Source organism: Podarcis erhardii, assembly GCF_964252035.2.
Source record: "Podarcis erhardii genome assembly, chromosome: 11".
NCBI classification, from domain to species: domain Eukaryota; kingdom Metazoa; phylum Chordata; class Lepidosauria; order Squamata; family Lacertidae; genus Podarcis; species Podarcis erhardii.
The window spans coordinates 38,386,517-38,414,321 of NC_138501.1; the positions used below are offsets into that span (position 1 = coordinate 38,386,517).

General features: G+C 42.1%; 1 protein-coding gene across 1 annotated transcript in view; it reads left to right on the forward strand.

Annotated features, from left to right (window-relative positions):
• Positions 1-27,805, forward strand: part of HCN1 (hyperpolarization activated cyclic nucleotide gated potassium channel 1) — a 186,043-nt gene that overhangs the window by 4,304 nt on the left and 153,934 nt on the right. The window contains exon 2 of the mRNA XM_081881422.1: positions 26,341-26,764. Coding sequence (XP_081737548.1) covers positions 26,341-26,764 — 424 coding nt within the window. The remainder of the gene's footprint in view (positions 1-26,340; positions 26,765-27,805) is intronic.

The following is a 27,805-nucleotide window of genomic DNA, read 5'->3' on the forward strand; positions in this document are numbered from 1 at the left end:
ACTAGAGTATGAAATAGTTCTGCCCTTGCAATTATTTGGGATCTGCTCTGGGCTGGCGACAATGAACTATTCAAGAAAATGAATGAATGGCAACACACAGTGAAACAAGAAGTTTGGCATTGTTCTTAACCTGCTTAACACTTCAGAACTGACCACTGTCAGGAACCTGGGTCCATCTTGCACACCCAACACTATGGAGCATTTTTGAGAACCATTTTTGTATTTGTGAATGAACCTTTTGGTATGTAGTTCTGTTGGCGGTTCTTGTGTCTCATGTGGGCACAAAGCAACTGTGTTTGGATGGCTAGTCTTATTCTTCATATTAGCAAAGTTACCTTCATGCATAATCGCCAGATTAAATTTTTACACTTACTATAGAATGTAAATCAACCTGGATGCTATGTTTATGAACTAAATGAATTTTGATAGAAATGAAATGAGTTGTGCTGATGATACATACTGTGTTGAATAAAATCAGTTCCAGATCAATCTACTTCCCCTGTCTGTCCTCTTCCAGCTTTCCTGCCAACCTGGTTTTGATCCACCTGAAGCTCCATCTTGCTGGGATGTCATTGCCCGCGCTAGAAGGTTGAAAGGACCTGTGTATGGGTTTAATAGGGCTTCTTAGGAAATGCATAGTGTTGAGTCTGAGAGATGAATGGTGAGAGAGCAAGGTTGTATCTGGATGAGGGCAACAATATGTCTGTCTGTGAAGGGTGGAAATTTCCATGGGTTTCTTGAAGTGGCCTACTTGTGCATTTAAAATTGGGAATGTGGCTTCCTAAGAAAGATTTTCCTACACCTAATAGGCACTGGTATTATTCATGCACATGAGAAAGGATATATTGCAAGAATAGAATGTGATCTTCGCATATCTTTGGACATTTACTGGGCTTGCAGAAAGGAGGATGTGTGGCTAATTTATGCTTCCTCTTTCTATGTTTCCAGGCAAGGGTGTGAAGTGGTAACACACATATCTTCCCTAAGCTAAATGTGTACATGGACTTGCACAGATCCTCATGGGAGAGATGCATGACTTGTGTCCTCAGATGTTACCTGGGAGGAGACGATATAGCACAGACTTTTTGTTGCCTTCCATAGCCTCAGACTTCCATTGTATCATTTGGTTTCATTATACAGTGTTAGAAACTCAGATATATGAACAAATGGCTCCCTAAACCAGGATTACAGTTGCCAAAAGAGAATGTCTAGTTGCCATTATGGGGTAAGACAGCTCAAAATTCATATTTTTCAGTACTTGGTTATTTGGTTACTGAATTTCGTTCTGATTGTACAGATAAAATGTCATAGGTAGCATTCTACACAATGTGTTGTTAGTGTGTGAAAACAGTCAAGATCCAATGATCCCCAGGCATGCACCTCCAGATGGTGGAGACTACAGATGCCATAATGATGTTTGGGCATCTTCACTGTTTCCCCCCTGAAATTTGATGAATACTGATTCATAAAACCTTGCAACTCATTTTGCTGTTAATACAGATTTGCTCTATAATGGGGTATTTCTCCTGGGCGCTCCATTAGTAACTCTTGAATGAAACCACCCATTCCATCTTCTTCTGGTCCTCTTAATTGGTGGGCACAACCCAACAAATTGCACCTACAGGAGCAAATATATGTGCCACATATCTCAGTGAAACATAACTGTATAAGAAGCACTGAGTCCCATTGAAACCAAGACAATTTAAGAAAGACCTGGAGTGTGCCATGCATTTATTCCCTCTCAGATGCAAATCTTGCAACACTTCATTGGTCAGCCTGAACCATGGTTAATGTTAAACACCTTCATCGGTGCTAATCCATGGCCAATGCTTTCCAGAGCTGGCTTCTAAATCAGGTTGGGGAAGCAACTGTTTTGCATGCAGAAGATTCCAGATAGGGCTGGGAATGTCCCCCCCTTTAAAAAAAAATAAAATCCTGGAGAGCTGTTGCAGTGAGAGTCCAGTATACCTAGCTAGATGTAGAAGGCAGCTTCCTATGTTCCACTGCTCTCCCCAGAGCCTGAAACAGCTGAGTACTCCCTCCATCTGAGCCCTGAGCAGCAGAGGCTTGCGTTGAGCTGGTGACCAGGCATGCAAGCCTGCTTCATTTGTTTCCATCAGCATAACATCCCCTGCTGCATGTGTTAGAAGTGATCCTGCTCCTGAAGCAGATGGTTAAGCGAGGGGCTGGTGGAAAGCTCATGCTACTTCATTTACCAGCTCAATCCAAGCATCAACTCATCATCTTAGGGCTGAGCATCCTGACCACAGAGCAAGCAAACTGGTATTTAATTCGTCTGCTCCTGGCTGTCGCTCTCTGTGCTGGCAAATGGGATGAGGAAGAAGAAGAAGGAGCCATGAGTAGGATGAGGATGTGGAAGAAACATAGAAAATAGGACCTATATGCGATGGTTCCTTTTTGTGGGAGACAGTAGGAGGTGTGCCTGTGCAGTGCGGGGTGTTTGGCTTCATGTGTGACAATTCACAGGGGGCTGTTTGCAGGAGAGGGAGGCAGTGTTGTGAGAATGGAGTTGAGTAGAGGAACAAATGTTCCTTCTGTAGCCCCTACCCCACCCCACCCCATTTCCAGCAAGTTTCCACTTGCTAAATTATTAGCAATTGGGGGGGGGGAGAGAGTGGAACCACAAAATAGTAAGAGAAAACCAAAATAATTTACATAGCACAAAGTGACCATATACAGTGGTACCTCGGGTTACATACGCTTCAGGTTACATATGCTTCAGGTTACAGACTCCGCTAACCCAGAAATAGTACATCGGGTTAAGAACTTTGCTTCAGGATGAGAACAGAAATTGTGCTCTGGTGGCGCGGCAGCAGCAGGAGGCCCCATTAGCTAAAGTGGTGCTTCAGGTTAAGAACAGTTTCAGGTTAAGAACGGACCTCCGGAACGAATTAAGTACTTAACCCGAGGTACCACTGTATTTAACAGTGTACTTTAAGGAAATGTTTCAGGCTTTCTTGGCTACAGGAGCACAGTAAATGTATGTATAACATACATATTTTATAGGAATTGGTGGTACTGAAATGAAAAAAAATGTTGTCTAGTCCAAAATACCTAGAAAATAGTCACCTGCAATTATATGCATTTTGGTTATATGTAGGCTGTGGTCCTATATTTCCTGTGTGTAGCAGTAATAATATTTGTTTGGTTGTTTCATAAAATGTATACACTTCTTGATTGTAAAAGAAAAAAACCCCTTCAAAGCAGTTTATTGTGCAAAGATCAATGAATAATGTAGTGGCCGCTGCTGGATTACTGTTTTTCTTTTGGCATCCTGGTGACTTTAAAAAAGATTTATAAACCACTTAATCCATAAGCTCTTTTAGGTGGTATACATAATGTTTTTTCCCCTTGTTGGTGTTGTAGTTCTTCTTGTGCTTTGATTTGTAGCAACTTTGCTTTGCCTATTTTGCTGCAGGGCTCCTGTGCTCTGTCACTGCTTTGTGTTCTGATGGAACAAGATTTTGCAGGTGTTATATAAGCTGCACCATCAAAGGCCACTTTCTTTGTCCCCTGGTAGTCTGCTCAAAGGAAATATCAAGAGTCTCCTGGGGCGCCTTAAAGCCTAACAATGTTTGTAGCATGAGTTTAGGTGGGTTTCGGATGCCTGAAATAGACACCCACGTGCATGTATATGTATGCATACATATACAGGGTGAGTCCTTTAAGAGGCCCCCTGGGTACAGAGTACACATGTACCACGGGGCCTCTTTTAAAAGACTCACCCTGTATGTGCACACACCCTATGGCAGAGTGAATAAATTGATTCTATTTATTTGTTTGCAAAGTAAATCCAAAGAGAATGTGCCATTCTACAGGGAATTAATGTCCAATTAAGAAATGATTATGTAAGTGGCCTGACAGATCTTTTCTCTGAATGGTTCCACGTATTTTTTCACAATCCAGTTGTGCCGCTAGAGCTGTGTGTCTCCGTTTTCTCTTGCACAAAAGCTCCCTTGGTAGACTTCCGGGTCGGCGCCATCGCCGAATGGCGGACTCCCTCCGAGCTCCGGAGGGAGCCTGCACGGCAGGGGCTGGGTCCTACCGCACCGGCGATGCGGGGACCCTTAAAAACCACGGCCACGGGGGCCGTGGACATGGAGACTCGGCTGACACCGTCAGCGCCCTCCCGACTCGTGAAGGAGCCTTTTTAAAGGCTACGGATCGGGTGCCGGGGAGAAGCGTGGTGTTTTGAGTCCTCTGCTATCCCTGCCGTGCGAAGCCGCATGCCATTCGGCGGAGAGCGCTGGCTTCTTCCTTTGAAAATTCGGACCTAAAAGAACAACCTGTAAGTAATTGGAACTTGGACTAAAAAGAGGGATAAAAATTTTAAAAAATTTCGGAGTGAGCGGGGGAGGCGCAAAAAAGGAAGTCAGCCACCCCCTCCATTGTAGAAGGATCAAAGCAAAGGATCTGATAACTAAGATCGGAGTAACATCATTTTGGCAAGTTTTTAACCTCACGAGTGAAGAATATGAGATTGAGCTGGAGGAGGAAAGTAGAATTCGGACTTAAAAACAACCCCCCCTGGAACCCCGGGAGCGATCGATGACGGAGTTTGGAGAGGAGAAAGGCAAGTTTTGACAGCTGTCAAAGAGCTGTCAAAGCGGAAAATAAGATAGAGACTATGTTACAAGGACTTTGCTGGTTATATTTGTTATAAATTGGATACAAATTGTTTTAAATAAGGATTACAAAGTTACTAGGGCTAATGGATGCGATCTGGAAGAGAACTCAGTTTTTGCAATCCACCTAGAGGAGCCGAGGGATATTACAAGTTTTAGCTGGAAATTGGAACTGAACTGTTTATCTCCTGGGAAACTGCAGAAATGGAACATTATTATGACTACAGAGGCCACTACATCGAAGAAGACAATGGAATCATCTGTTGTGGAATGAAAGGAACTTGACGTAATGTTTTGATTCTGAATAACAAGCCTCTGTAAAGGAACTAACTTTTGGAATTAGGACATTTGTGCAGGAAAACAGGGACAGAAAGAAATAGAAAGAGGAGTCTGATCAATAAGAACAACAAAATAACAAGAATTGGACCAAGTCAAAGGTGGGGACATTTGGGACATCCAGATTTGACAAGCTTAAGGATTATAATTTGGAGTTTTTCACTCCTGGATATAAAAATCTGGATGGAAAAAATGGGCCTCTCTTTGAGACAGAATCCTTCCATGATTGGACACTCGAAATTAAAGAGGACTGGCAAAGGACTATGATTTAGAGAGACGTGGAAATATCGGACATTGAGGAACAGTGGGAACGCAACCGGGAAAAGGGGGGGTGGGAAATGTGGAATCCTTAAAGGCGTAAACTATGTTTTATTTAGGCTATATACATTTATATGGTATTCTAAAGTGGGGAACTCGTGGTGGGAATAAGCCGATTTTAGGGGAATGGAAAATAATGTTGTTGGTTTTTTTTTAAAAAAAAAATTGGGTTAAGGATAACAAGTTTGAATTGAGGAGAAGAACTTGTTGAGATCATTTGAGAGATTTGGAATACAAGGGGGGGAGGGAAGGGGAAGTCCTGAAAGGATGTAATTGGAAAAAGATTTGAAATTGGATGTTTTATTAATTTGTAATTAATTGGAAAATTTTAATAAATATTATTTTTTAAAAAAAAAAAGCTCCCTTGGTAGAAACCCTGTGATTTTTGTGTGTGACACTACTCACTGGTACATTGTGATGGTAACCACAATGATTCTACCAAGTTATGAATACCGACATCTCGTTATTATTATTTCTACTTCTACCTGTGCAAGTATTTTGGTTTCAGACGAGTGGTTAAACTGGTTTTGCTTCTGTTGCCACCAGAAAGTTGGAGATGCATCCAGAAGCTGACCATTGGTGGGTTCCATTCATATGTTTAAAGGATATTCATTTAGGCAACTAGACCTTAATACAACAACAACAACAACAATTAATAATAATAATACAGCAGTACCTTGGGTTACATGTGCTTCAGGTTACATACGCTTCAGGTTACATACTCCGTTAACCCAGAAATAGTACCTCGGGTTAAGAACTTTGCTTCAGGATGAGAACAGAAATTCTGCTCCGGTGGCGCGGCAGCAGCAGGAGGCCCCATTAGCTAAAGTGGTGCTTCAGGTTAAGAACAGACCTCCGGAACAAATAAAGTACGTAACCAGAGGTACCACTGTAACAACAACAACAACAACAACAACAACAACAACAGTAGTAGTAGTAGTTTTAGTATTTATACCCTGCCCATCTGGCTGGGTTTCCCCAGCCATTCTCAACTTGACTGAAAAGCAAAATAATCAACACACAAGTTTGCATGTCTTAAACCAGGAATGTCAACCTTTTTGCAGCTTGAGCTGCACATTCTCTTTGGGCACCTTCTGAGGGGCGCATTTTACCTTCGTAGTGCAGGCTGTTTTCTGCACACATCCTCCATCTTCCATCCAGGCAGGCAAGAAGCATTAACAGAATTTAAGGACGCATTCTACTCAGGGATGTGCTTTTCCACTAAGCTGTGGTTCCTCCTTTATAACCATCAGCCTTATAAGAATCAGTTTATTTATGGCTTAAAAGGAATACTTTTCTGGCTTAAACTCATGCACATTGATTAATAGCTTATCCTTAGTTACCGGTATTTGTTTGAAGAGTCTTACCAATTTTATCTGTGTTTTTAATTATGCATATATTTTTTTTTAATTGCTGTGTGGATTGTATCTGTGTTTTATCTACAGTTATTTTTGTGCACCGCTTAGCTCTTTGATCAAGCAATCTGTGCATCTTCTAAATAGGTAAATAAATAAAATTTAGAAATGCTTTGTGAGAATGGTTTTCCTTCGTCCTCGCACAGTCCTCATTAATAATTTCAAAATGTTGCATTCCTTATGTGACACTGCCTGGTGCAATAACTCTTATTAACCAAGGCTCAAATAAGTGTTGTCTGTCCAAGAGTTCTTTAGATTTAGGTTTCCAAACTGCATTGTGATATGACATTGGAGTTAGCTGGTCAAAGAAGACTCAAGTTTAAATAATTACTTTGGGCAAGTATGCACTTGTGTGAGCGTAAACTGGATTTGGGCCTTGACTTCTTAAATACTTTTTCATTCATGGTAGTTGGTTTCTAATAGAATCATAGTGTTGGAAATGCTGGCTGCCACAGCATCCCTCATTGGTGGTTTCCCAGACTCAGGTTGAAAACCTTAAAGAAGACCTTCCAACCTTCCAAACCTTCCAAGGAGGTTTGTTCTGCTGTCAACATATGCAGAGACTTCACAGTTACTCAAAATGTTTTGGAAAAGCAATGTTGATACACCTGTATTACTGTTACTTGCTGAAATAATAATACATTCCTGGTCTCCTACTACATCAATTAGTATGCACGTAGAGCGATAATTAGAAAGCATAAAAGCACTATTGTTCAGTTTCAGAAATGACAGGGATTATCTTGTGCCTCACAACAACAGCATATGCTGCAAAGTGAATTTTAACTTAGAAAATCCCTCTTGCTCATGCCCTTCTCGCTTTCTCCCCAAGGAGAGAACAAGGAGTGAGGTCTGCCTTCAATTAACATTTCCAGCTTATATTGATTGATATTGCGCTACTAAAAATGGCCATGACGCTATAAATTAGTCTGAGACCTTCAGACAATTTACACCTGCAGAAGTCCCATTAATTTCAGTGGAATATAGCAGGGAAAATTATCTAAAGGGCTGCAGCCTAAGTGGTTAACCTAATAGTTAGTCATAAAAATAACTATGTGGATCATAAAAAGGGTAGGTATCAGTGCTGCTGGATCGCCATCTTTCCCCGACATTGTAAAATGTGAGAATTGCACCTTTCCTATATTACACATTCTGTATGAATGGCTCTTATATTTTTATGCACAGAAATGTGGATTGTGAAACATGTTTCTGGACTTAGTCCTCCAAGGACACAGTAGGTTTCCTTGGAAAAGCGAGTACAGCGGATTTAGTTGCAGAACCCTCTTTCTGTATGCAGATTGTATTTGCTGGAATGGGGCATTGATCTGTATGTAGGTCTAAGGGAGGATGGGGAATATTTGTGGCTCTCTATATGCATATCTGAGGGACGCGGGTGGCGCTGTAGGTTAAACCACAGAGCCTAGGACTTGCTGATCAGAAGGTCGGCCGTTCGAATCCCCGCGATGGGGTGAGCTCCCGTTGCTCAGTCCCAGCTCCTGCCAACCTAGCAGTTCGAAAGCATGTCAAAGTGCAAGTAGATAAATAGGTACCGCTCCGGCGGGAAGGTAAACGGCGTTTCTATGTGCTGCTCTGGTTCGCCAGAAGTGGCTTAGTCATTCTGGCCACATGACCCGGAAGCTGTCTGCGGACAAACACCAGCTCCCTCGGGCAATAAAGCGAGATGAGTGACGCAACCCAATAGTCAGTCACGACTGGACCTAATGGTCAGGGGTCCCTTTACCTTTACCTTTTACATGCACATCTGAAACTAAATTATGTGTGCGTTTGGGAACATTCATGTGCATGTTCCCCAAACCTCTAACTCCTTATTCTTCCAGAATATTGAGCTTTCTAGCTTGGATAAATCTATATACTGTAAATGACCTTGCCAGGAACATACAGATGAGCAGTTGAGGTTGCTTTTGAGATTTGTCTTTCAGAGTTTGCAGCAAATGTCATATCCTGGAAGTTGGGTGAAAAAAGAACAACCTGAATAAAAAAAGAAATGCCTTATCTACAGCAGCCTCCTCCTCATACCCAAAAATTGCCTATGACAGGAATCTACCATCAGACATGGATCTTTTTGTGCTTTGAGCTTACTTTGTACTTCAGTGAAAGTCCAATATCCTAACCTAAGAGACAGGCAAACACAGGAAGAGAGGGAGAATAACTGTTCATGAGGATGGTGCATGTCTCCTTAAGGGGGAAGAAGGGATTCCTGAGAATGGTAGCAGCTCAGACTGGTACTTATCAAAGCTAGATAGATAGTGTCCCAAATCTGCTCAGGAGGGTGTTGGTGAGAAATGACAGCATTGTATGTTTGTGGGGTAGGACAGAGGAGGAAAACAGAGATGGCTGTTGTATCTGTGGGCAGGCCAAGTTTGTTTCAGAAAGAGATGAAGAAGGTATGAGAGAGAACTAAAGCCAAATTTTGAGGATGCCCGTATAATGTCATGATGTGAGATTTTGTTCTGTAAAACTAAAAAACAAACAAACAAGCAATCTGATCAATATTGATTTTATATTTAATGGGCAGGCAAAAGCTGAAATTGAAAAGGAGCTCTCAGTTGCTTTAGCCTTGAAACTTAGCAATACAGTGGTAGCTCAGGTTACATATGCTTCAGGTTACATACACTTCAGGTCACAGACTCCACTAACCCAGAAATAGTGCTTCAGGTTAAGAACTTTGCTTCAGGTTGAGAACAGAAATTGCGCGGCGGCAGCAGGAGGCTCATTAGCTAAAGTGGTTTTCAGGTTAAGAACGGACCTCCGGAACAAATTAAGTACTTAACCCGAGGTACCACTGTATAGGAAGCTGCCTTATCCTTGGGCAGATTATTTGTCCATCTAGCCCTGCTTTCCTGTTGTGTTCCAGGTGTTTTGGACTTCCAGCAAGTTGGTTGGGACTGATAGGAGTAGAAGTCAAAAATATCTGGAGGGCAACAGGCTGGGGAAGCCTGAGCTCAGCTAATCTTTTCTGTGTTGACCAGCAGGGGCTCAGAGAGAGTGGTCCTCTTCCCTATACCTTTAACTGGAAACACTAAGGATTGAAACTTCTGCACTCAAAACACATGCTCTACCACTGAGCTGTAGCCCGTTTCCTACTTATCACTGGCTACTAATCAGACAGACACCTATGGTTTTGATATTTTGCAACCCGCTGAAAACATTTCTGTGCTGCCACGAGTTTTCAGAGAATTAATTTGATTCCGCTTTGGTCATGTGTTCCATATTTTATGATTATTATGATGTTTTAATGTTTTTATTGTACACCGACATGATTTTTTTAAATGAGTTGGCGGTTTAGAAAGACCCTCATAAATAAATAATAAACAAGGTCTGCATTTAAATTGTACAGATTCTGTACACATATTTTATGAAAAATATGCATGTAGAATATGCATTCGGAATGCAATTTAAAAGTAGTGTGTGTGTGTGTGTGTGTGTGTGTGTGTGTCCATGCTTTTGTGTGTGTATTGCAAATCTGGCTAAATGTGCAATGAGAGCTGTGTCCCCATCTTCAAGCAAGTTTGGGAGCTTTAGATTGGGTTGGTCTACTACTGCAAAAAGCATGCCGAAGAATTCCTCCTCCATACTACTGGCAACAGCAGTGATACAGAGGTCTCCTTGATGCTTTAGAGCAGAGGTTTTCAACTTTTTTGAGTCCACGGCTCCCTTGACCAACTACGTTCTTTCTGCAGCACCCCTGTGGGGCTCAGGAGCCCAGTTATATCACTCCTTGCCTGCAGGGCTGGCACCCTTTTTCAAACACTGTCCCTTGTGGAATGTTCCCTCAGCCTTTTCTCCTCTACCCTGTCCTTGGGACCCCTCTGGGCAGTAGCTGATGCATCCCCTGCCCCATAGAGAGGTGCCTCCTCACATTACCCCACAGGGGCCTGGGAAGCACCCCCGGCCTGCCCCAGAGGCATCATTTGCCTGGGGAGCTGGTAGCCAGGGCTGTTGCAACAAACAGCTGTGCAAATCTTTGGGAAGTAGAGACACAAGAGAAAGGGAGGGAAGGAAAGAGGGACAGAGGCCAGTGTTGCCCACAGCACACCTGACTATCGTTCAGGGTACCCCAGGGTGCCACAGCTGACTGGTTGAAAACCACCGTGCCTGGGTTCAGCTATTGTCAGGGAACTGACATCGGAGCGAGAGGCGGAGGCAGGGCTCCAGAGCGATGCCAGAGAGGGAACCAGCAGGGGGGAAGGAATTCAGCGTAACACCAGTAGAGAAGAGGGGGAGTTGGAGGAATTGGAGGCAGGTCTCACAGACCCTTCACTAGAAACCAGTGGAGAGAGCGCTGGCACGCCCCTGCCTTCCCCTTACTTGCGCAGACGAGTTCCACGCAGGGAAAGTAGGAGGAGACTTGGCGTCAAACAGCTTTTATGCTGGAAAAGGTTCAAGAGATGCCCACTGATGGATTCTGCAAGTGACTAACAGGTCACGGAGGACGAGCTGCCAGCCTGAGCATGATCTGAGCGATCTAACTAATCTGAAAGCCATTTACGCACAAGTAATCCCCTACAACCATTACAGCTATCATTTCTGAACACATCCACGGTGAATAACAGGCATAGCAACCCCTGTTTCATTTGAAACTACAAAAAAGTCTTCTTCTACAGGTCCTGTGTTGCTTATGCATCGTGTTTTGACGCTGCAAACACCAGTTCTCTGTTAGTTTGCTGACACACATTGAAGCGTTGACACAGAAAGTGCAACGCAGCAATTGCATACGTTACCACTGAGCCTGCCCCTCTGCCGACTTTTCAGTAGTGGGTGAAAAATACTACTGTTGCTAATTTGTGCACACAGGGCTTTTTCTAGTCCCTTTTGCTGCTGGAGCTCCACTATTAAAACTTGTTTGGGCTTGGAAAGCAGTTTTGGAGCTCTATGTGACGAGTCCCTTCAGAGGTAAAGGTTAGCAGACCACCAACATATATATGCTCCTCCTTGATTTATTTATTTTTTAAATCACTGGCTAAGGGTTATTTGACGAAAACAACCAGTTCCTTCCAGCCTCTGCAGTCCCACATGCTGTTTAGAGAAATATGCTTCATATGCAGGTTTGACCCATAGTATCTCCAGTTGAAGGCTGTCTAAATCAGAGGGTGTTTTGGTGCTAAACCGGTGTCAGTAATGGACTGGATAAGGGTGAAGCTCAACTGAGACAAGACAGAGCTGCTCATGGTCAGTCAAAAGGCAGATTGGGTTATAGGGATCCATCCCATGCTGGATGGGGTTACACTGCCCCGGAAAACTCAAGTTCACAGCTTGGGTTTACTCTTCCACCACCACCTCCTCCTCCTCCCGTTCTTAATAAAAATACAGTCGTGCCTCAGAAGTTGAACAGAATCCATCCCAGAAGTCCGTTCAACTTCCAAAACGTTTGGAAACCAAGGCGTGGCTTCCGATTGGCTGCAGGAAGCTCCTGCAGCCAATCAGAACCTGCGGAACCTGCATTGGACGTTCAGGTTCCAAAGAATGTTCACAAACCAGAACACTCATTTCCGGGTTTGCGGCGTTTGGGAGCCAAAATGTTCGACTTGCAAGGCGTTTTGAATCCAAGGTACGACTGTATTTGTAATCGGTCTTGTATCCGTACGGATAGCAGGACGGGATGCAACAAATAAAGCCCCACAGAGCTCAGCTGTTCAATACCTTAAGGACCACCTTCCCCCATATAGACCGACCCAGACCCTGTGCTTGTCATCTGAGGCTCTTCTCTATGTCCCCACTCCCTGAGAGGTTTGGGGGGGGGGGTTGGCAACACAAGAATGGGCTTTTCTGTGGTGGCTCCTCAACTGTGGAATTCTCTCCCCAGAGAGATGTGCCTGGCGACATCATTAAATGTCTTTAGGCACCAGGCAAAAACATTCTTCTGTACCCAGACCTTCAGTCATTAAATAATTCCATGTCCTGTTAAAGCTGTGGGAGAGGGGTGGGGGACTGTTACTATGATTATTTTATTATTATACTGTCTGTTATTACGCTTTTTATTATGTTTTTATTATTGTGTTCCATAAAATGTGTTCTTAATGTTGGACAGCACCTTAGGATCTTTTTATAAAGGGTGGTTCATCATCATTATCATCATCATCATCAAACACACCATGAGAAACATACAGTTTTAGCAGAGTAAGGCAGCTAAAACCAATCAACAGTAGAACTGGTTAAACAATTACAACAAATTTGATTAATTAAGGACACATTCCAGCATACAAAGCGGGACCAGTGAGGGGGGTGGTCAGCAGGGAGTTTGAAGCACCATTCAAAGAGGCCTGGACCCAGCCTTTCTCAACCTTGCCCCCCCCCCAATGTTCTTGAACTACAACTCTCATAATCTCTGGCTAGGGATGATGGGAGTTGTAGTGAAAGAACATCTAAAAACCCACAGTAGAGAAAGGCTGTGCTAGGCAATGGAACCTGGAGAAAAACCCAAATACAGGGACTCCTTCAGGTATTTGCTTTCCAATCCATTTAGAGGTTTAAGGATACATATTGGCACCACCAAACCTTTTGAGAGAAATGCTTAACCCAGTTTCATTTGTGCATGTGTTTGGGTGTGTGTGTGAATTAAATGTACAGGAGACGACTTGTTAATTGTCTAAAGCCTTTCAGCCATCCTTTCCCTGGACCTGTTTTCCCTGGAGGCTGGAACTCAATTTTGAAATTCATCGTGTGTTCAGTGCTAATTCCTAGAGGTCTCGTGCTAGACGTAGCAAAGCAAATTAAAGACAAAAATTATTGAGTGTCATTTGTGCCATTCCCAAGGTTACCAATAGATAGTTTTCAAGAAGTATATGCTAACAGAAGATAAATTCTAATTTAGACACCCCTGTGGCACCTGCCAGCTTCTCTGTCCACCCCAATTTTATTTTTAAAGTTTTTGTTGGGGGGAGGTTGTTGTCTGTACCTCCTGCAATATTTTATTTGGATTTGAAGGTGTGTTTTTTTTGGGGGGGGGATGTTGTGATGGTTCTGAACTTTGTCAGCCCCCCCCCCAAAAAATGGGTATTTTGTGATGCCCACAACCTTAGATTTCTAAATGTGCCTCTGGTCCCCAAAGGTTCGGGAAATCCTGAATGAAACCCTGATACAATCTATACAATTCTGTTAGTTGAGTAGAGTAGGTTCAGACAAAATTGCATAGGTGTGCCCAGAACATTATATTAATATACATTGCTTATGCTAAAAAATACCAGCTATAATTATAGTTCAACCATTTCTTCCCCTGTGGTGGTTTTGATAAAAATTGCACCTCCAAAGGCAACAGCAGAAAATTCCTCATTTTATTCATTTGTTCGTTCTGTCTTTCTGCCATTTCTAAAACATATAAATAATATAAAATGTAGAGCAAAAGAGTCTTCTCAAGCTGACTGGTAGTACAAGCTTAGTGACCTGGACATCTTGCCTTCCACCTTCCCTCAAGACACACAGGTCTTAAATAGCCCCAGGGAGGACCACATTTTCTGAGGTTTATATGTGGAAGGTGAAGTTTGGATGGGATGGAAGTGATGTAGATTTTCACCATGGCAGAGGGCAGCTTCCAGAGGAGAAACACAAAGTGCTTTGGGAACTAGAAGGAGAAGGTTCTGGTAACCGGACCTGACTATCCTAATGCCTTCATACAACAATAGCAACAACAAGCATCTGTATTGCACAGTGATGTTGGTGTCATTAAGAAACAGTACACTTGTTAGGGATGCAGAAGGGACCATATCCATATTGCTAGTGTGTTGGCAGGTCAGTAGGTGACTCTGTCATATTTGGAGAAGCTCTAAACAGATGTTGCCAGTGTGGACATCCTGCCTCTTTCCATTTCCCACCCACCTATGCAGGAGGCACTCGCCAATAGGAGATTTCCCCCTTCTTCAGGTGAGGGATTTTCCTTAAAACCACAGCAGGGGAGGAAAGGATTCAATTCTCCCTCCATAGCCATGACTGTTTATGTTTAGTGCCATGGGAGCTGCTTCATGGTGGCTTTTTTCCATGCTTCTCATTAACACTGGAAGTCCATGGTCACCAGTGAATGTCCACTGTTAATTATAAAATTTAAAAATACGTCACCTGTACTTCTGGCTTTCCTTCTGACCTCATAGTTTACAGTCTCCCACCTCCGACCGTTTATATGTGTACCCAAAACTCAAGATCATGGCATCTGATTAAGTATGTTCAACAAAAGCCAGTGCCATAAGAATATCTGTCAAGTCATTAAGTTGCCACAAGTCTCTTGGTTGATTTTGCTGCAACAGCCAACACAGCCACCTCTCTGTAAATGTGAACTCGAATGTCATGACTCTGGAGATGTGTTTTGTTGAAGTGGTACTTGGAATAGATTGCTCTGATGTAGGAATCGTAGGGGTTGCCTGCTTGGCAAGTGGGATGAATGCATTTTGGCATGCTTTGACTTGAAACTGCAATCACATCCTGCACCAGAGCTTCTTCAGGGAAATTTTTGCCTTGATTGACTGTCCCGCCCCATCGACAAAAAAGAAAAAGAAAAATAAGTTTTATGATGCTTCACAGATTTAGTGATTCCAACCAGACCCCTGTCACGATTTACTGGCTGCATTCCTCTCCCGTGCAATGTTTCAGTATCTGATTACTGTGCAGGATTGCATTCAGTTTCCACATTTCTGCAGGCATAATAGCTTCACAGATAATATTGTCTTCATTTGGGCAGGTTAGCTGTTAATTTAAATGTTGCCATGGACCAGTATTTGAAAACCAAATGCACACGCTGCCAATTTAAGTGCTCCTGCTGAAGGGTAAGGCCTGAAACTACACATTGTTTATTTTACTTGTTTACTTCATAAAATTAATACACTGATGGTAAAACAACAAAACCTCAAAATGGTTCGCAAAGAGAATGAAACAATAAATTTATCAGTAAAACAGTTTAAAACAACTACAGTGGCACCTCTGGTTAAGAACTTAATTCGTTCTGGAGGTCCGTTCTTAACCTGAAACTGTTCTTAACCTGAAGCACCACTTTAGCTAATGGGGCCTCCCACTGCCGCTGCACGATTTCTGTTCTCATCCTGAAGCAAAGTTCTTAACCCGAGGTACAATTTCTGGGTTGGCGGAGTCTGTGACCTGAAGCGTCTTTAACCTGAAGCGTCTGTAACTCAAGGTACCACTGTATTTAAAACAATTTTAAAAATAAAAAATAAAATCAGCAATAAACTAAAAGCAGATTGAAATGCACATCAACATTCTGCATGTCTGGGTAGGGTTCTCCTAACAGGAATGTTTTTAGCAGGTGCTGAAAAGAGTACAGCAACGGTGTCTGCCTGATGTCAGTGACCAGGGAGTTCCAAAGTGCCGATTTCTTATAAATGCAGGTATTATTTGGCACCTGTAACTGTGCCAGTTCTGCAGGTCACATGGCACACAAGGCGATCTCTCAGGTAAACTGGTCCCAGGTTGTTATCATCTGCAGTATTCTGATGTTCTATGCCAGGGGTCAGCAAAATTTTTCAGCCGGGGGCTGGTCCACTGTCCCTCTGACTTTATGGGGAGCCGGACTATATTTTGAAAAGAAAAGGAAAAAAATTCCTATGCCCCACAAATAACCCAGAGATGCATTTTAAATAAAAGGACACATTCTACTCATGTAAAAACACTCTGATTCCCAGACTTTCCGCAAGCCAGATTTAGAAGGTGACTGGGCTGAATCCGGCCCCCGGGCCTTAGTTTGCCTACCCATGTTCTATGCTTTCCCTTCTTGTGGTGATGAAACACACCCTGCTTGTCAATCCACTGACAGACTTGTTAGCTGCCAATCAGGGCATTTAAATTAGTTAGTTAGAATTCTAGAGACTTTTCTGTCTTAATAAGCAAACTTGGAAAATTCAAGTTATGCATATCTCTGCATAATACTGCATCATGTTTAGGACTTTGATTGCTGTGATGTGATTATTTCAGCCTACTTATTTAACTCCCATCTTTTGTTTTGTTTTGGTTTGGCTGTAATTTAAAATATAGTGTACAGTACAGTACAAATAGAGTAGAGCAAATACAAATGATTTGGTGAAGGCTAGCACAGTTGGTCCTTTATTTGTAGGATATAAGGCTGCAAGGGGAGGGCCGCAGGTGGCGCTGTGGGTTAAACTACATAGCCTAGGACTTGCTCATCAGAAGGTTGGCGGTTCGAATCCCCGCAATGGAGTGAGCTCCCATTGCTCGGTCCCTGCTCCTGCCAACCTAGTAGTTCGAAAGCACGTCAAAGTGCAAGTAGACAAATAGGTACTGCTCCAGCGGGAAGGTAAACGGTGTTTCTGTGTGCTGCTCTGGTTTGCCAGAAGTGGCTTAGTCATGCTGGCAACATGACCCAGAAGCTGTATGCCGGCTCCCTTGGCCAATAAAACAAGATGAGCGCCGCAACCCCAAACGGGACCTAATGGCCAGGGATCCCTTTACCTTTACCTTTAAGGCTGCAAGGAGGAGATGATGGGAATAGGTGAATTGAGGGAGAAATCCTAACATTGCATGCCTCCAATGTAGTGCATTTATACAGCACCTTTCCTCCAAAGCTTTGAAGGTGACATACATGGTTCTCTTCATTTTATGCTCACAACTGCCCTGTGATGGAGGTAAGACTGAGACACTGACCGGCCCAGGGTCACCCAGTAACATCATCATCATGATCATCATCATCATTATTATTACCCCACCCATCTGACTGGGTTGCCAATGAGTTTCATGGAAGAACAGGAATTTGAACTCAGGTCTCCCAGGACATTACCACTGGCTTTTCTGCCTGTGGCTCTAATGAGTTGGAGTTGCTCAAGTCGAGAGTCCTGCACAAAGAGGAAAAATGGGATGTGGTCAGATGAAAAGTCCCTAGAGAGACCCTCTGCTAAAACTCTACTTAATTTTAAACCTTATTAATTTTATTTAACGTAGCGGTGAATGCAGTCTTGACTGTTGGGCTTTGTTTCAGGCTAAATGCTTTATAAGAAAGAAAGAAAAATCCTTCCATGTCTCCAAGATACAATCTATCCTTCCGTTTTGTTCAGTGGTCCTGCAAATCTGACATTTAAGTGTGTTTGATATTTCGGGTTTAAAGTCTGCTAAAGCCATATTCAGTAGTGGAGATGCACCTGTTGCTCATCTTTTAAGCACACACTTAAAGTGCTGTCCTCATTTTGATACAGAAGAAAAGGAGCATAGCAGCGAAGCAAATAATCTATGTCTGTTGGACCATTCTGAGATTCGAACGTGGCACCGCTGCTGAAATAAATGTGAAGCATTTATATTCCTTTCGTTTTGGCGATACTTTCTGATACGTGTTATAAAAATGCCTTTAATTCTCCCTCTCAGCGTTCATCTCCTTTTGTCTGCCCCTGTCTTACATAAAATAGGAGCCATTTTTGGCCACGGACCTGTTTTTAGATTTTGTTTTCAGTGCCAAGTGTGCTGCTCAGGCTGTAGAAAGGGGGGTGGGGAACACCCCAAATAAATAAATGTAGATAACTTGCTCTGCTCAGAAAACCAGAAATATGCAAAGTGGCTAAAAGAATATTGTACTCGGTTAATTTCATTGTACAGAGGTTGTACATTGACAATAAAGGTATTATTACTTGGGTTGAAAGCCGCTAAATATGAGCACTTAACTGAAAATCTGTGGATGTTGCAAGGTAGCTGAAATGCCTTTGAAAAATCCTAAGTACAAATTAGAAGCAACATCCTGATTGGGAAGCAATAACATCCTGATATCTTGCAAGTGTCGTTTGAGGCTGCCACTGTAATTGTCCCCAGCCTCTGATAATAGTTATCAGAAGTGTGTTGGGGGACAGCAGTGGCAGAGAAATTAAATGGACAAGAATTGCAGGTTCTGTATGTGACAACTTCCTAAATATGAAGGGAAGCTGGAGTAGTCCACATGGTGCTCTGCATATGTTGTTGCTCTCAGCAGCCTTGACCAGTTTGGCTAATGGTCACAGAGGATGGAAGATGGAGTCCAAAATCCACTTGGAGGTTACCATGTTGGCTGACACCTACATTGAATTTGTTTTACTTAATTGTATTACTGGTATGTACACCCTATCTTTCCTCCAAGGAGGTCAAGATGGCATCTGTGGTTCCCTCACTCCTCATTCCCACCCCCCAACAACCCTATGAAGTAGGCGAGGCTGAGGGGCAGCGATTGGACCAAGATCACCCAGTGAGCTTCATGGCTGAACAGGAATCCTAAGGGCCCAATGCTCTAACCACTAAACCAGACTGGCTCTGCCAAAACAAACCTGACTCAGCTCCTTTCCTAAGCGATGAAGGTGGACAGCTGGCAGAATAGCTGCATTTTTTCTGAATACCTGGTGCAGGATGGGGAATCTGCGGCCTTCCAGATGTTGTTGGTCTGCAACCCTCACATCATTCTGGGACTGATGGGAGGCAGAGTCCAACCACATCTGGAAGGCCCCAATTTCCCCTTGACTCATTGGATAACTGTTTGCCAAATATGTAATGCAACCTACCATTTCCCCTTCGTTTTAATTTCAGCGTTATTTGCACTGTTTCCTGCAAAAAGGTCCTTATTAGCTTTCCCCGTTTTCTCTCTGTGCGCTTGATGTACTGTTTTGATAGAAGCATTTTTAATGATGATGATGATAACAATAATGAAACTGTCTGCAGAGACAAGAGACTTGAAATACAAATTTGATTTAAAGTGCAGCAACTTCATATCCCAAGATGTAGAAAAGGGAAGTTTTAACTACTGAGGATAAAGTTGTTTATCAACAAAATAAAAAGGAAGAGACGTATTGGGTCACTAGTGCCGGTGACCTAAGGCTCGTCAAGTGCTTATTTTAAGAGCAGCATATCAGTTAGCGGCAGCTATGGGCAACTTACTTTAAGGGAAACACTTTCCAAGGCCACCTTTAACCTGTTCATTGTGCGTCTGAAGCAAAGGAACAGCTGTGGCAGTGCTGTGCAAAGTCATTAAGGAACTAGGTATACTTTGAACTCCCAGGGATCAGAGAGATTTTTTGTTCAAAGGGTTTCAGAGAGTGCAGACGGCAGAGCGGAATGCATTTCCAAAATATACGTTGTACTGGTGGAACAGGATTGTGTGAAATAATTCCGCTTTGTTCCTGGTGTATATATACATATATGAATTATTGATTCGGAAGCCTCTTTTTGCTTGAAGAGGGGATTAATTTGGGGGGGGTAGGGGAGATGGCTATAAATGTGATTGTATAGTTAGTTGCTTGAAGCATAGCTCAGTCCCCAGAGCATGAGACTCTTAATCTCAGGTTCGTGGGTTCGAACCCCACGTTAGGCGAAAGATTTGTGCATTGCATGGGGTTGGACTAGATGACCCTCACGGTCCCTTCTCTGGAAACCACAGAGGGGAATATGCTTTTGTGCTCAAATCCTGCCTTTGGCTTTCCCACAGGCAATTGGCCACTGTGAGAACAGGATGCTGGACTCGTTGGGGCAGTGGCTCGAGACCGCAGGCTCTTCTGGGATAGTTCATGAGCATTGGATCTGTCTGTCAGTTCTCCCCCTCAAATGTCTGATAACATGGCTCTTAAATATTTAGCTCTGAGCTGTAAAAATTACCACATTGCAAACTGCAACTCTAATAAGATGTAATAACGGAGCGCATAGTGCTTTCTGCTTCTTAATGGTGTTTTATAAATTGGCAAATCAAATTCCGGTGTCACTTTCCTTATGCAAACATCCATTATTTGCACATGCATTTTGTGCTTGATCTGATTTAACTTTGCTTCATCTTCTTCACTCTCTTCTCACAGAACTGAAGCAAACACGGAGTTGTACCCTTTTGCCCAAGCAAGTTTCAGGCATTAAATAATGCTTAATGGTGCTAATGAAGAGCAAATTCATGAAGAAGGGGGAAAATATTAATGTGCATGTAGCTACTAAGAAATTACATTTTGATTTTTTTTTTAAGTGTGGCACATGGCCAGTGAAGGTTGATTCTGCACTCAAAATTATGTTATAAATGATAAGTGATGAGCTGTTTCCCCAGTTCTGATTCCACTTGCTCACTTTTAAAAGACAAGAATTAATGGAAGCATTTGCATATCTGAGACTTTAGTACTTAGCTTTAGGGATAAATATTCTCAAATGGAAGCTAAATGCATTGGCAATAATGGTATTTGTAATGCTAAAGCTTGCAAGGTTAAATGGATAACTGCTGAGTGCCTTAATCTGTACTTCATGGACTGCACTGAAGGAAAGAATGGACAGACGTCCAGGTGATTTTGATTTGTTTTTATCCTTAGATTATCCTTAAATAGAAATGCCCATAGAGGAAATTACATACAGGTGCCTGGTTTCAATGTCGCAGTCCTAGTCTGATAAAGCATGGCTTATTGACCTGGGAATGTATGGTCAATGAATGGTCACCCTCCTTGCCCATCACTCTTTGTTCCATGATCCAGGGCAGCTCATGCAGTGTCTTAAACCACAGAAGTTCATACTGAGAAACTGTGATTTAAAGGCTCCATCCAAACTAGAGCAACAGAACAGAATCATACTCTGGTTCCATATCCTTGTTTGAATGGTGCCTTTAAATCAGTTTCCCACTGATTTAGCCTATGGGATACAAGGCTTTAAGAAACAAAGAGTGTCACTGAAGTTGAGGAGGAGGGAAGAAATGAAGATTTGAAGAGTGAGAGTATACTTGGGTGGTGATGATCTGTGCAAATGTGCACATTGAAAACTTGTTTGATATCTGAAAGCAGCTTCTCAGCTACAGTTTGTACTCAAGTAGTGACTCAGATTCCAGAGTAGGGCTGGGCGACATCTGGTTTTCAACATTGTGATATATCACCAGATAAACATGTCAATATAGTGGTATATCACAATGTCTGTATCATGGGATGTAACTGTGTAGAGGTGAACAGCATAATATCCTGGCAACTGCTACTACTTAGGGGTCTAAAACGGATTCATTTTTACTGTTACATATTGTCACAACTGTTGTTACATATTGTACATACATTTTACTGTTACATATTGTCACAACTGTTAATTTATAGTACAGAGCAACAGGCGCAGCAGGAATCATGAGAGAAGTAATGACTGTCTTCAGAGTTTTCCCCATATTGTGATTTTTTTTACAAAGCACATACACATTGTGCTTCGCGATATATCGCCATGCCAAATATTATGAAACCATCATCACGATGTGGACTTCAAACTGATTTTGGACGATGTATCAATACATCGCCCAGCCCTACTGCAGAGTCCAAGACACACGTGTTATGTGCCATGCCTGGTTTTATTTTCTATGTATCACAGCTTCTGCAAGAGCCATGGGAATGGACCAGGAAATGAAAAAGCGGTGGCTGAATTCTATACCAGAGTCATTCAGGCATTTAATGTGCTTCTGCCTGCAGCCTGTTGGCTAAGGAGTAATTTCACTCTAGACCAAATAGAAGGGAGATAGACATTTGGTGACATTTTCTTTAAGATGATTTGGTTGTGCATATGTGTGAGAGAGATAGAGAATATTTGGGCAACCAAAAGGCAAAATGTGCCAAAAATCTGGTTCTTCCCTCCCCCTGTTACGGCAGGTAACAGGGTTGTATCTGCACATGTCTGGGCACATATTGAATCTTGCTGCAGGGACCGCAGATGAACTGCTGAAGTCCAAACCTAGAGAAAATGCAACACAAGAGATTCGAGAGTTTAAAGTACTCCCCTACAGCATGCCATGAAATACCATATTGCATTGAGATGTGAAATAATTTGATCAATACTGAAGGACAGGGTAGTATCTACAAACCCCCAGAAATAATTTGAATGTCAGTGCTGTGAACAAAGTTGACATTTTACCAGTTCTTTTTCTCTATGCATGGCCTTGCAAATAATAAGCCTACATTCCTTTAAAATGCACGTTTTTAAAAGCAGAAAATTGCTTAACGATGAGACATCTCCTTTCCCACCCTGCAATAGTCATGAAGTGGCAAGCTTTGGCTCGGAGCTTGACAAAGCTTCTTTGCATGCAGATACATGGCCCACACCATAAGATGTGCGAGTTGGCAATCTTTCCGCAGCATTTATTGAGAACAGGAATTGCTGAATGCAGCCAAGTTAAAATAATAATAATAATAATCCCATTGACTTAAAAATGTCAGCACTGGGTTGCATCCATAGATGTTGCTCAGCTAATGGCAAGGTTTCTGTCAGGGGAATAGGGTGGGAAGCAATTGCCAGCAATTCCTCTCACTCTGCAGCCCCACATTGTATACACACTCATGCAGGAGTAAGGCCCATTGAACTCAATGGAGATTGCTTCTAGGTCGACATGCATAATAGCATTGTATTGTAAAGGGGACAAATGTTATTGCTTGTGGAAGAATGTATGTGAAATGCTGTGAATACCTTAAAGCGCTATGTAAATGTACTTTTTATTATTAAAGTAAGGTGTGAAAGACAGTTCTCTCCAGCATAAAACAATTTGGTAGGGATAGGAAAGTGGCTCAATTGTTCTAATTCAGGCACCCCCAAACTTGGCCCTCCAGATGTTTTGGGACTACAACCTCCGTCATCCCTAGCTAACAGGACCAGTGGTCAGGGATGATGGGAATTGTAGTCCTAAAACATCTGGAGGACCGAGTTTGGGGGTGCCTGTTCTAATTGGAACTTCAAGTGTAAAGATTTGGCTTTAGGAAGGAAGTAAACTGTAGGAAATTGATCTGAAAACCTTCCTGCTTGTGTGTGTGTGTGTGTGTGTGTGTGTGTGTGTGTGTGTGTGCCCTTCACTAATGTGTTCTGTATTAATATAATGTCACTTGGGGTTATGTAACACTTCACAGTATAGTGAACGTAACAGCATTAATTACTTGGTGTTTGTTAAGCCCTTGACTGTTATTTAGATAGGCCCCGATTTCACATTAGCTATGAGTGGTGTTCATTGCTAAAGATACACTTGAATACTGATGAGTTGAAATTCCTGATTTTGTACATGTGTCGGTGCATTCCCCTTTTGTGAGAGAGCATCCTTCAAGTGAAAACAAAAAATTCACAAGAAGCAGAAGCCTTGTCTACTGACATTGCAGAGGTTGAAAAGGGGCAAGCTTTTACTTCAGCCCCTAAATGTTTTCACATGTTAATTAAAATAATGTATATGAAGTGTATTGATTACTTGAAAGGTGTTTCGGCCAGTGCCAACTTTTATTGTTGAAATTATTGTTCTCAGTATGTTAAGAACAATCGTTCAGGAATTGCTTTTGTCCAGCAATCCTTTTTTTAAAAAAAAATGGCTAATGTATCCCAACATTATAATATACTTTGTTTCCATGCAGTCATTCTGAACCCAGTTCATTATTATGCCACATTTTCCTCCTAGGACATCAATATGGCATACCTGGTTCCTCCCTCCATATTATCCTTTATTTGTTGCTTGCATGCATAGGTAACGTTTATTCCAGTGAGCATTATCTTAACTGCTTGTTTATATTTGCAACTTCATATTTCATGGTTTGCAGTTGTTTATCATGAACCACTTCAAGGTACATCTGGGTATAGGATGGAAATTATTGAAGCTGAAATTAAACAATGTGGCCCTTAGGTTTTGGTGGAAGGATGGGCAACTTTTCCTAGCAGGCTGCTTCCCAGAACTGAGTGAACCTTGTCTGTTGTGGCTGTGGGGTTAGTGGCTCTTTTAGACATCATGCACATTGGCAAACATAGCATAGCAACATTATAATACTCTAAAAAGTGTGTCATACATGCTGTGTTTCACAGCACGGATGATGGCCACAACACCTTCTGAGGACAGGCCATAGCTCAGTGGTAGAGTGCACGAATTGCATGCAGAAACGTCTCAGTCCCAGCATCTGAAGGTAGAGCTGAAAAATATTCTTGCGTGAAATGCTGGAGAGAATATGCAAAACTAATCTAGACAGAATATTGGTCTGATTTGTATAAGGCAGTTCCTATGTTCTCTGTAAGAGCCTTCCACTGAGCACAAGTGCTCCATTTTCTCAGTGGACAGGCTATATATTACTCATGTGTTATGGGCTGGAAAGCAAGAAGAAGATACATAGAAACTGGAGCAGGCTATATATTGTCCATTTGTCATTAAGCTTATTCTGGTACATTTTGGCTTTGCATTTGGAGGGAGACCAAGAGTGAATTTCATTGCCAAAGTGTTCATGATTAACAGCAGGCACCAGTTCATTTTTATGTAAACACATTGATAGGTTTTGACAGGAAGGCTGGGAAAAAAATCTACCAAATGCAACTCATCCTTTCAAATATGCCATGGAATGATAAGCTAATTCTTCAGCACAATGCTGCATTTATTTCATATGCCAATCAACTGGTAGGGAGGAATGGCAGAACTTGCTTATATTCTCTGGATATAGTAGCAGTAATTCTCTCCCTTTGTCTTAACAAGTAATCCCCATCAAAAAGATCTCTCCCAATCATATGACCAAGAAAGTGTGTGTTTTGCAGTTGTGCTATTCAAGGAGAGAGTTTTACAGTGGTTGCAGAATTCAGTATTCGGATGCCCTCTGATTAGTTCAGATCACACATGGATGTCAGGGATCCTTAATATTTTTAAACAACGGTGTTCCTTTAAAGCTTTATTTCATTGAACAGGAAATAGCAGTAGATTCAATCCACCAACATGTCATTCAAATGTCTTCTGAGATTATATATATTTAAAAAAACCCACACTTGCTAAAAACCAGTGGTATTCATCCCTAAGCAGTTTTCCAGAAGAGCAGCAGTACTAAGAGAGCGTTGCTCTGTTTAGCCTAGTGGCTGAGTCGGGTAATTTTAGATTCTGGACGTAATGTTTCTACAGGACCCCTGGACTCTTGAGATGACCACATGTTTTTTCTTCATGTGCCCTGCTGCACATGGCAGTTCTCCTGCTCCTTCTATTGAGTGGGGCCTGGACTTGTGCTCCCATGCACATTTATACTGAAGCTAGCTACCTACACTTAAAATTTAGTCAATGGGACTATAGCTTGTGTTTTTTCCTCAATCCAACACAGACAATCTGATATAAATGGCAATGTTAAATGCTAACCTTTCCCAACTTGGTGCCCGCCAGATGTTTTGGACTAAAACTCCCATTGATTCCAATGAGAGCCAGTAATAAGATCTTATAGGAGTCGTAGTTCCATAACATCTGGAAGAGACCACATTGGGCTGTACAATGGTACTTCGAGTTACATACGCTTCAGGTTACAGACTCCACTAACCCAGAAATATTACCTCAGGTTAAGAACTTTGCTTCAGGATGAGAACAGAAATCGTGCTCTTGCAGTGCAGCAGCAGCACAAGGCCCCATTAGTTAAAGTGGTTCTTCAGGTTAAGTACAGTTTCAGGTTAAGAACAGACCTCCGGAATGAATTAAGTTCTTAACCTGAGGTATCACTGTACTGTCCGTGCATTTGACCAAGAAAAGTCTCCTGCCTTTTTGAAGGTAAGGGCACTTCATGCAACAAACATGAATGTAGTAGATATTTACCAATATGCTCTGCTGTCTAGGACAGCATATTGATGGTTATCTGTGTTATAATCACATCTCTTCTGATTTTTAAAAGCCTTATAATATATAATTTAATTATACTGCAAGAAAATAATTTTTTTTGCTTTGTTCAATTATTGTGTTTTCTATCTTCTCTTAGGTTTTACTGGGACTTAATAATGCTTATCATGATGGTTGGAAATCTTGTCATTATTCCTGTTGGAATCACATTCTTCACAGAGCAGACAACCACACCGTGGATTATTTTCAATGTAGCATCAGATACTGTGTTTCTGTTGGACTTGATCATGAACTTTAGAACTGGCACTGTTAATGAGGACAGCTCTGAGATAATCCTGGACCCCAAAGTCATCAAGATGAATTATTTAAAGAGCTGGTTCGTGGTTGACTTCATCTCATCAATACCAGTGGATTATATCTTTCTCATTGTAGAAAAAGGGATGGACTCAGAAGTCTACAAGACTGCTAGAGCACTTCGTATTGTAAGGTTCACAAAAATCCTCAGTCTGCTGCGTTTATTACGGCTTTCAAGATTAATAAGATACATTCACCAGTGGGAAGAGGTAAGATTTTCCTTTTCTATATTCATCAAATGGATGCTTTTAAAAGAAAGAAAGAAAAGATCTTACGTTGAGATGTTGCAGCCAACTGAGACTTCATAGTTCTGATTACACTTAGGAAATGGTAAGGTTACTTGCTGGGTGCGGTGTAGCATTTTATCTTGTCCACTATTGTTTACTTTGTGCTACTTTTGATGATGTCTGAGCAGTATTATTAAAAACTAGATAAAGATTCAGGATACATATTTTGAGGCTACAGGAGCGGGGTGGGGGGACTTTTCCAGAAAGGCTAAAATGAGCAGTCAGTACTCTTCAGCTTGATTAGTCTGACTGGTTTTTGTTTCACGTAATAATTCTACTTTCTATAGTGGCTTGTCCATTGTTGGCGGCTGTATGCTTTTGAACACCAGTTGCTGGAAAATGTAGGGGCAGGGGGAAGAGTGCCGTTCATCTGGTTGGCCAATGTGAGAATAGAATGCTGGACTCAAGGGCGTCAAGTTGAATAAAATATTGAGGGGAAGAGGTAAGCCCTGCACATGCACCATTTGAATGGCAATACCCATCAACTGGCAGAGGGGGGCTTAAGTGTTTTATTGGAGGGGGAGAAGGGACTTTGGCCTTTAGGAGTTTACTCCTATGGCTGGACTAGATGGGCTACTGTTCTGATCCAGCAGGCTCTTCCTATGTCCATATTTATAATAATAGTCATTTCAAATATCACTTTAGTCATAAGCTAGTGGCAATCTTCCCATAATCCCTTCGAACTAGTCTTGTGTTTGTGTGTGTTGCAGTAGTAGCCCTAAGCCAGTGGGGAGCACAGTCCTTTCTCATTTCCTCAGTGGAGCTTCCTCGATCTCTTCAATAAGAAAAGTGACGAGTGTAGTGAATTGAGGTGAACTACATTATTTTAACTTAAGCAGATACTGTAGAATTGTGAATGTGCATTAGAGCAGAGTCGTGTGCAGTTGCTTCGCTGTCCCTGTGGTGGATCCTTGAGGATACTGAGCAGGACCAGAAAATAATTTCATCAATATGTAGCCACCG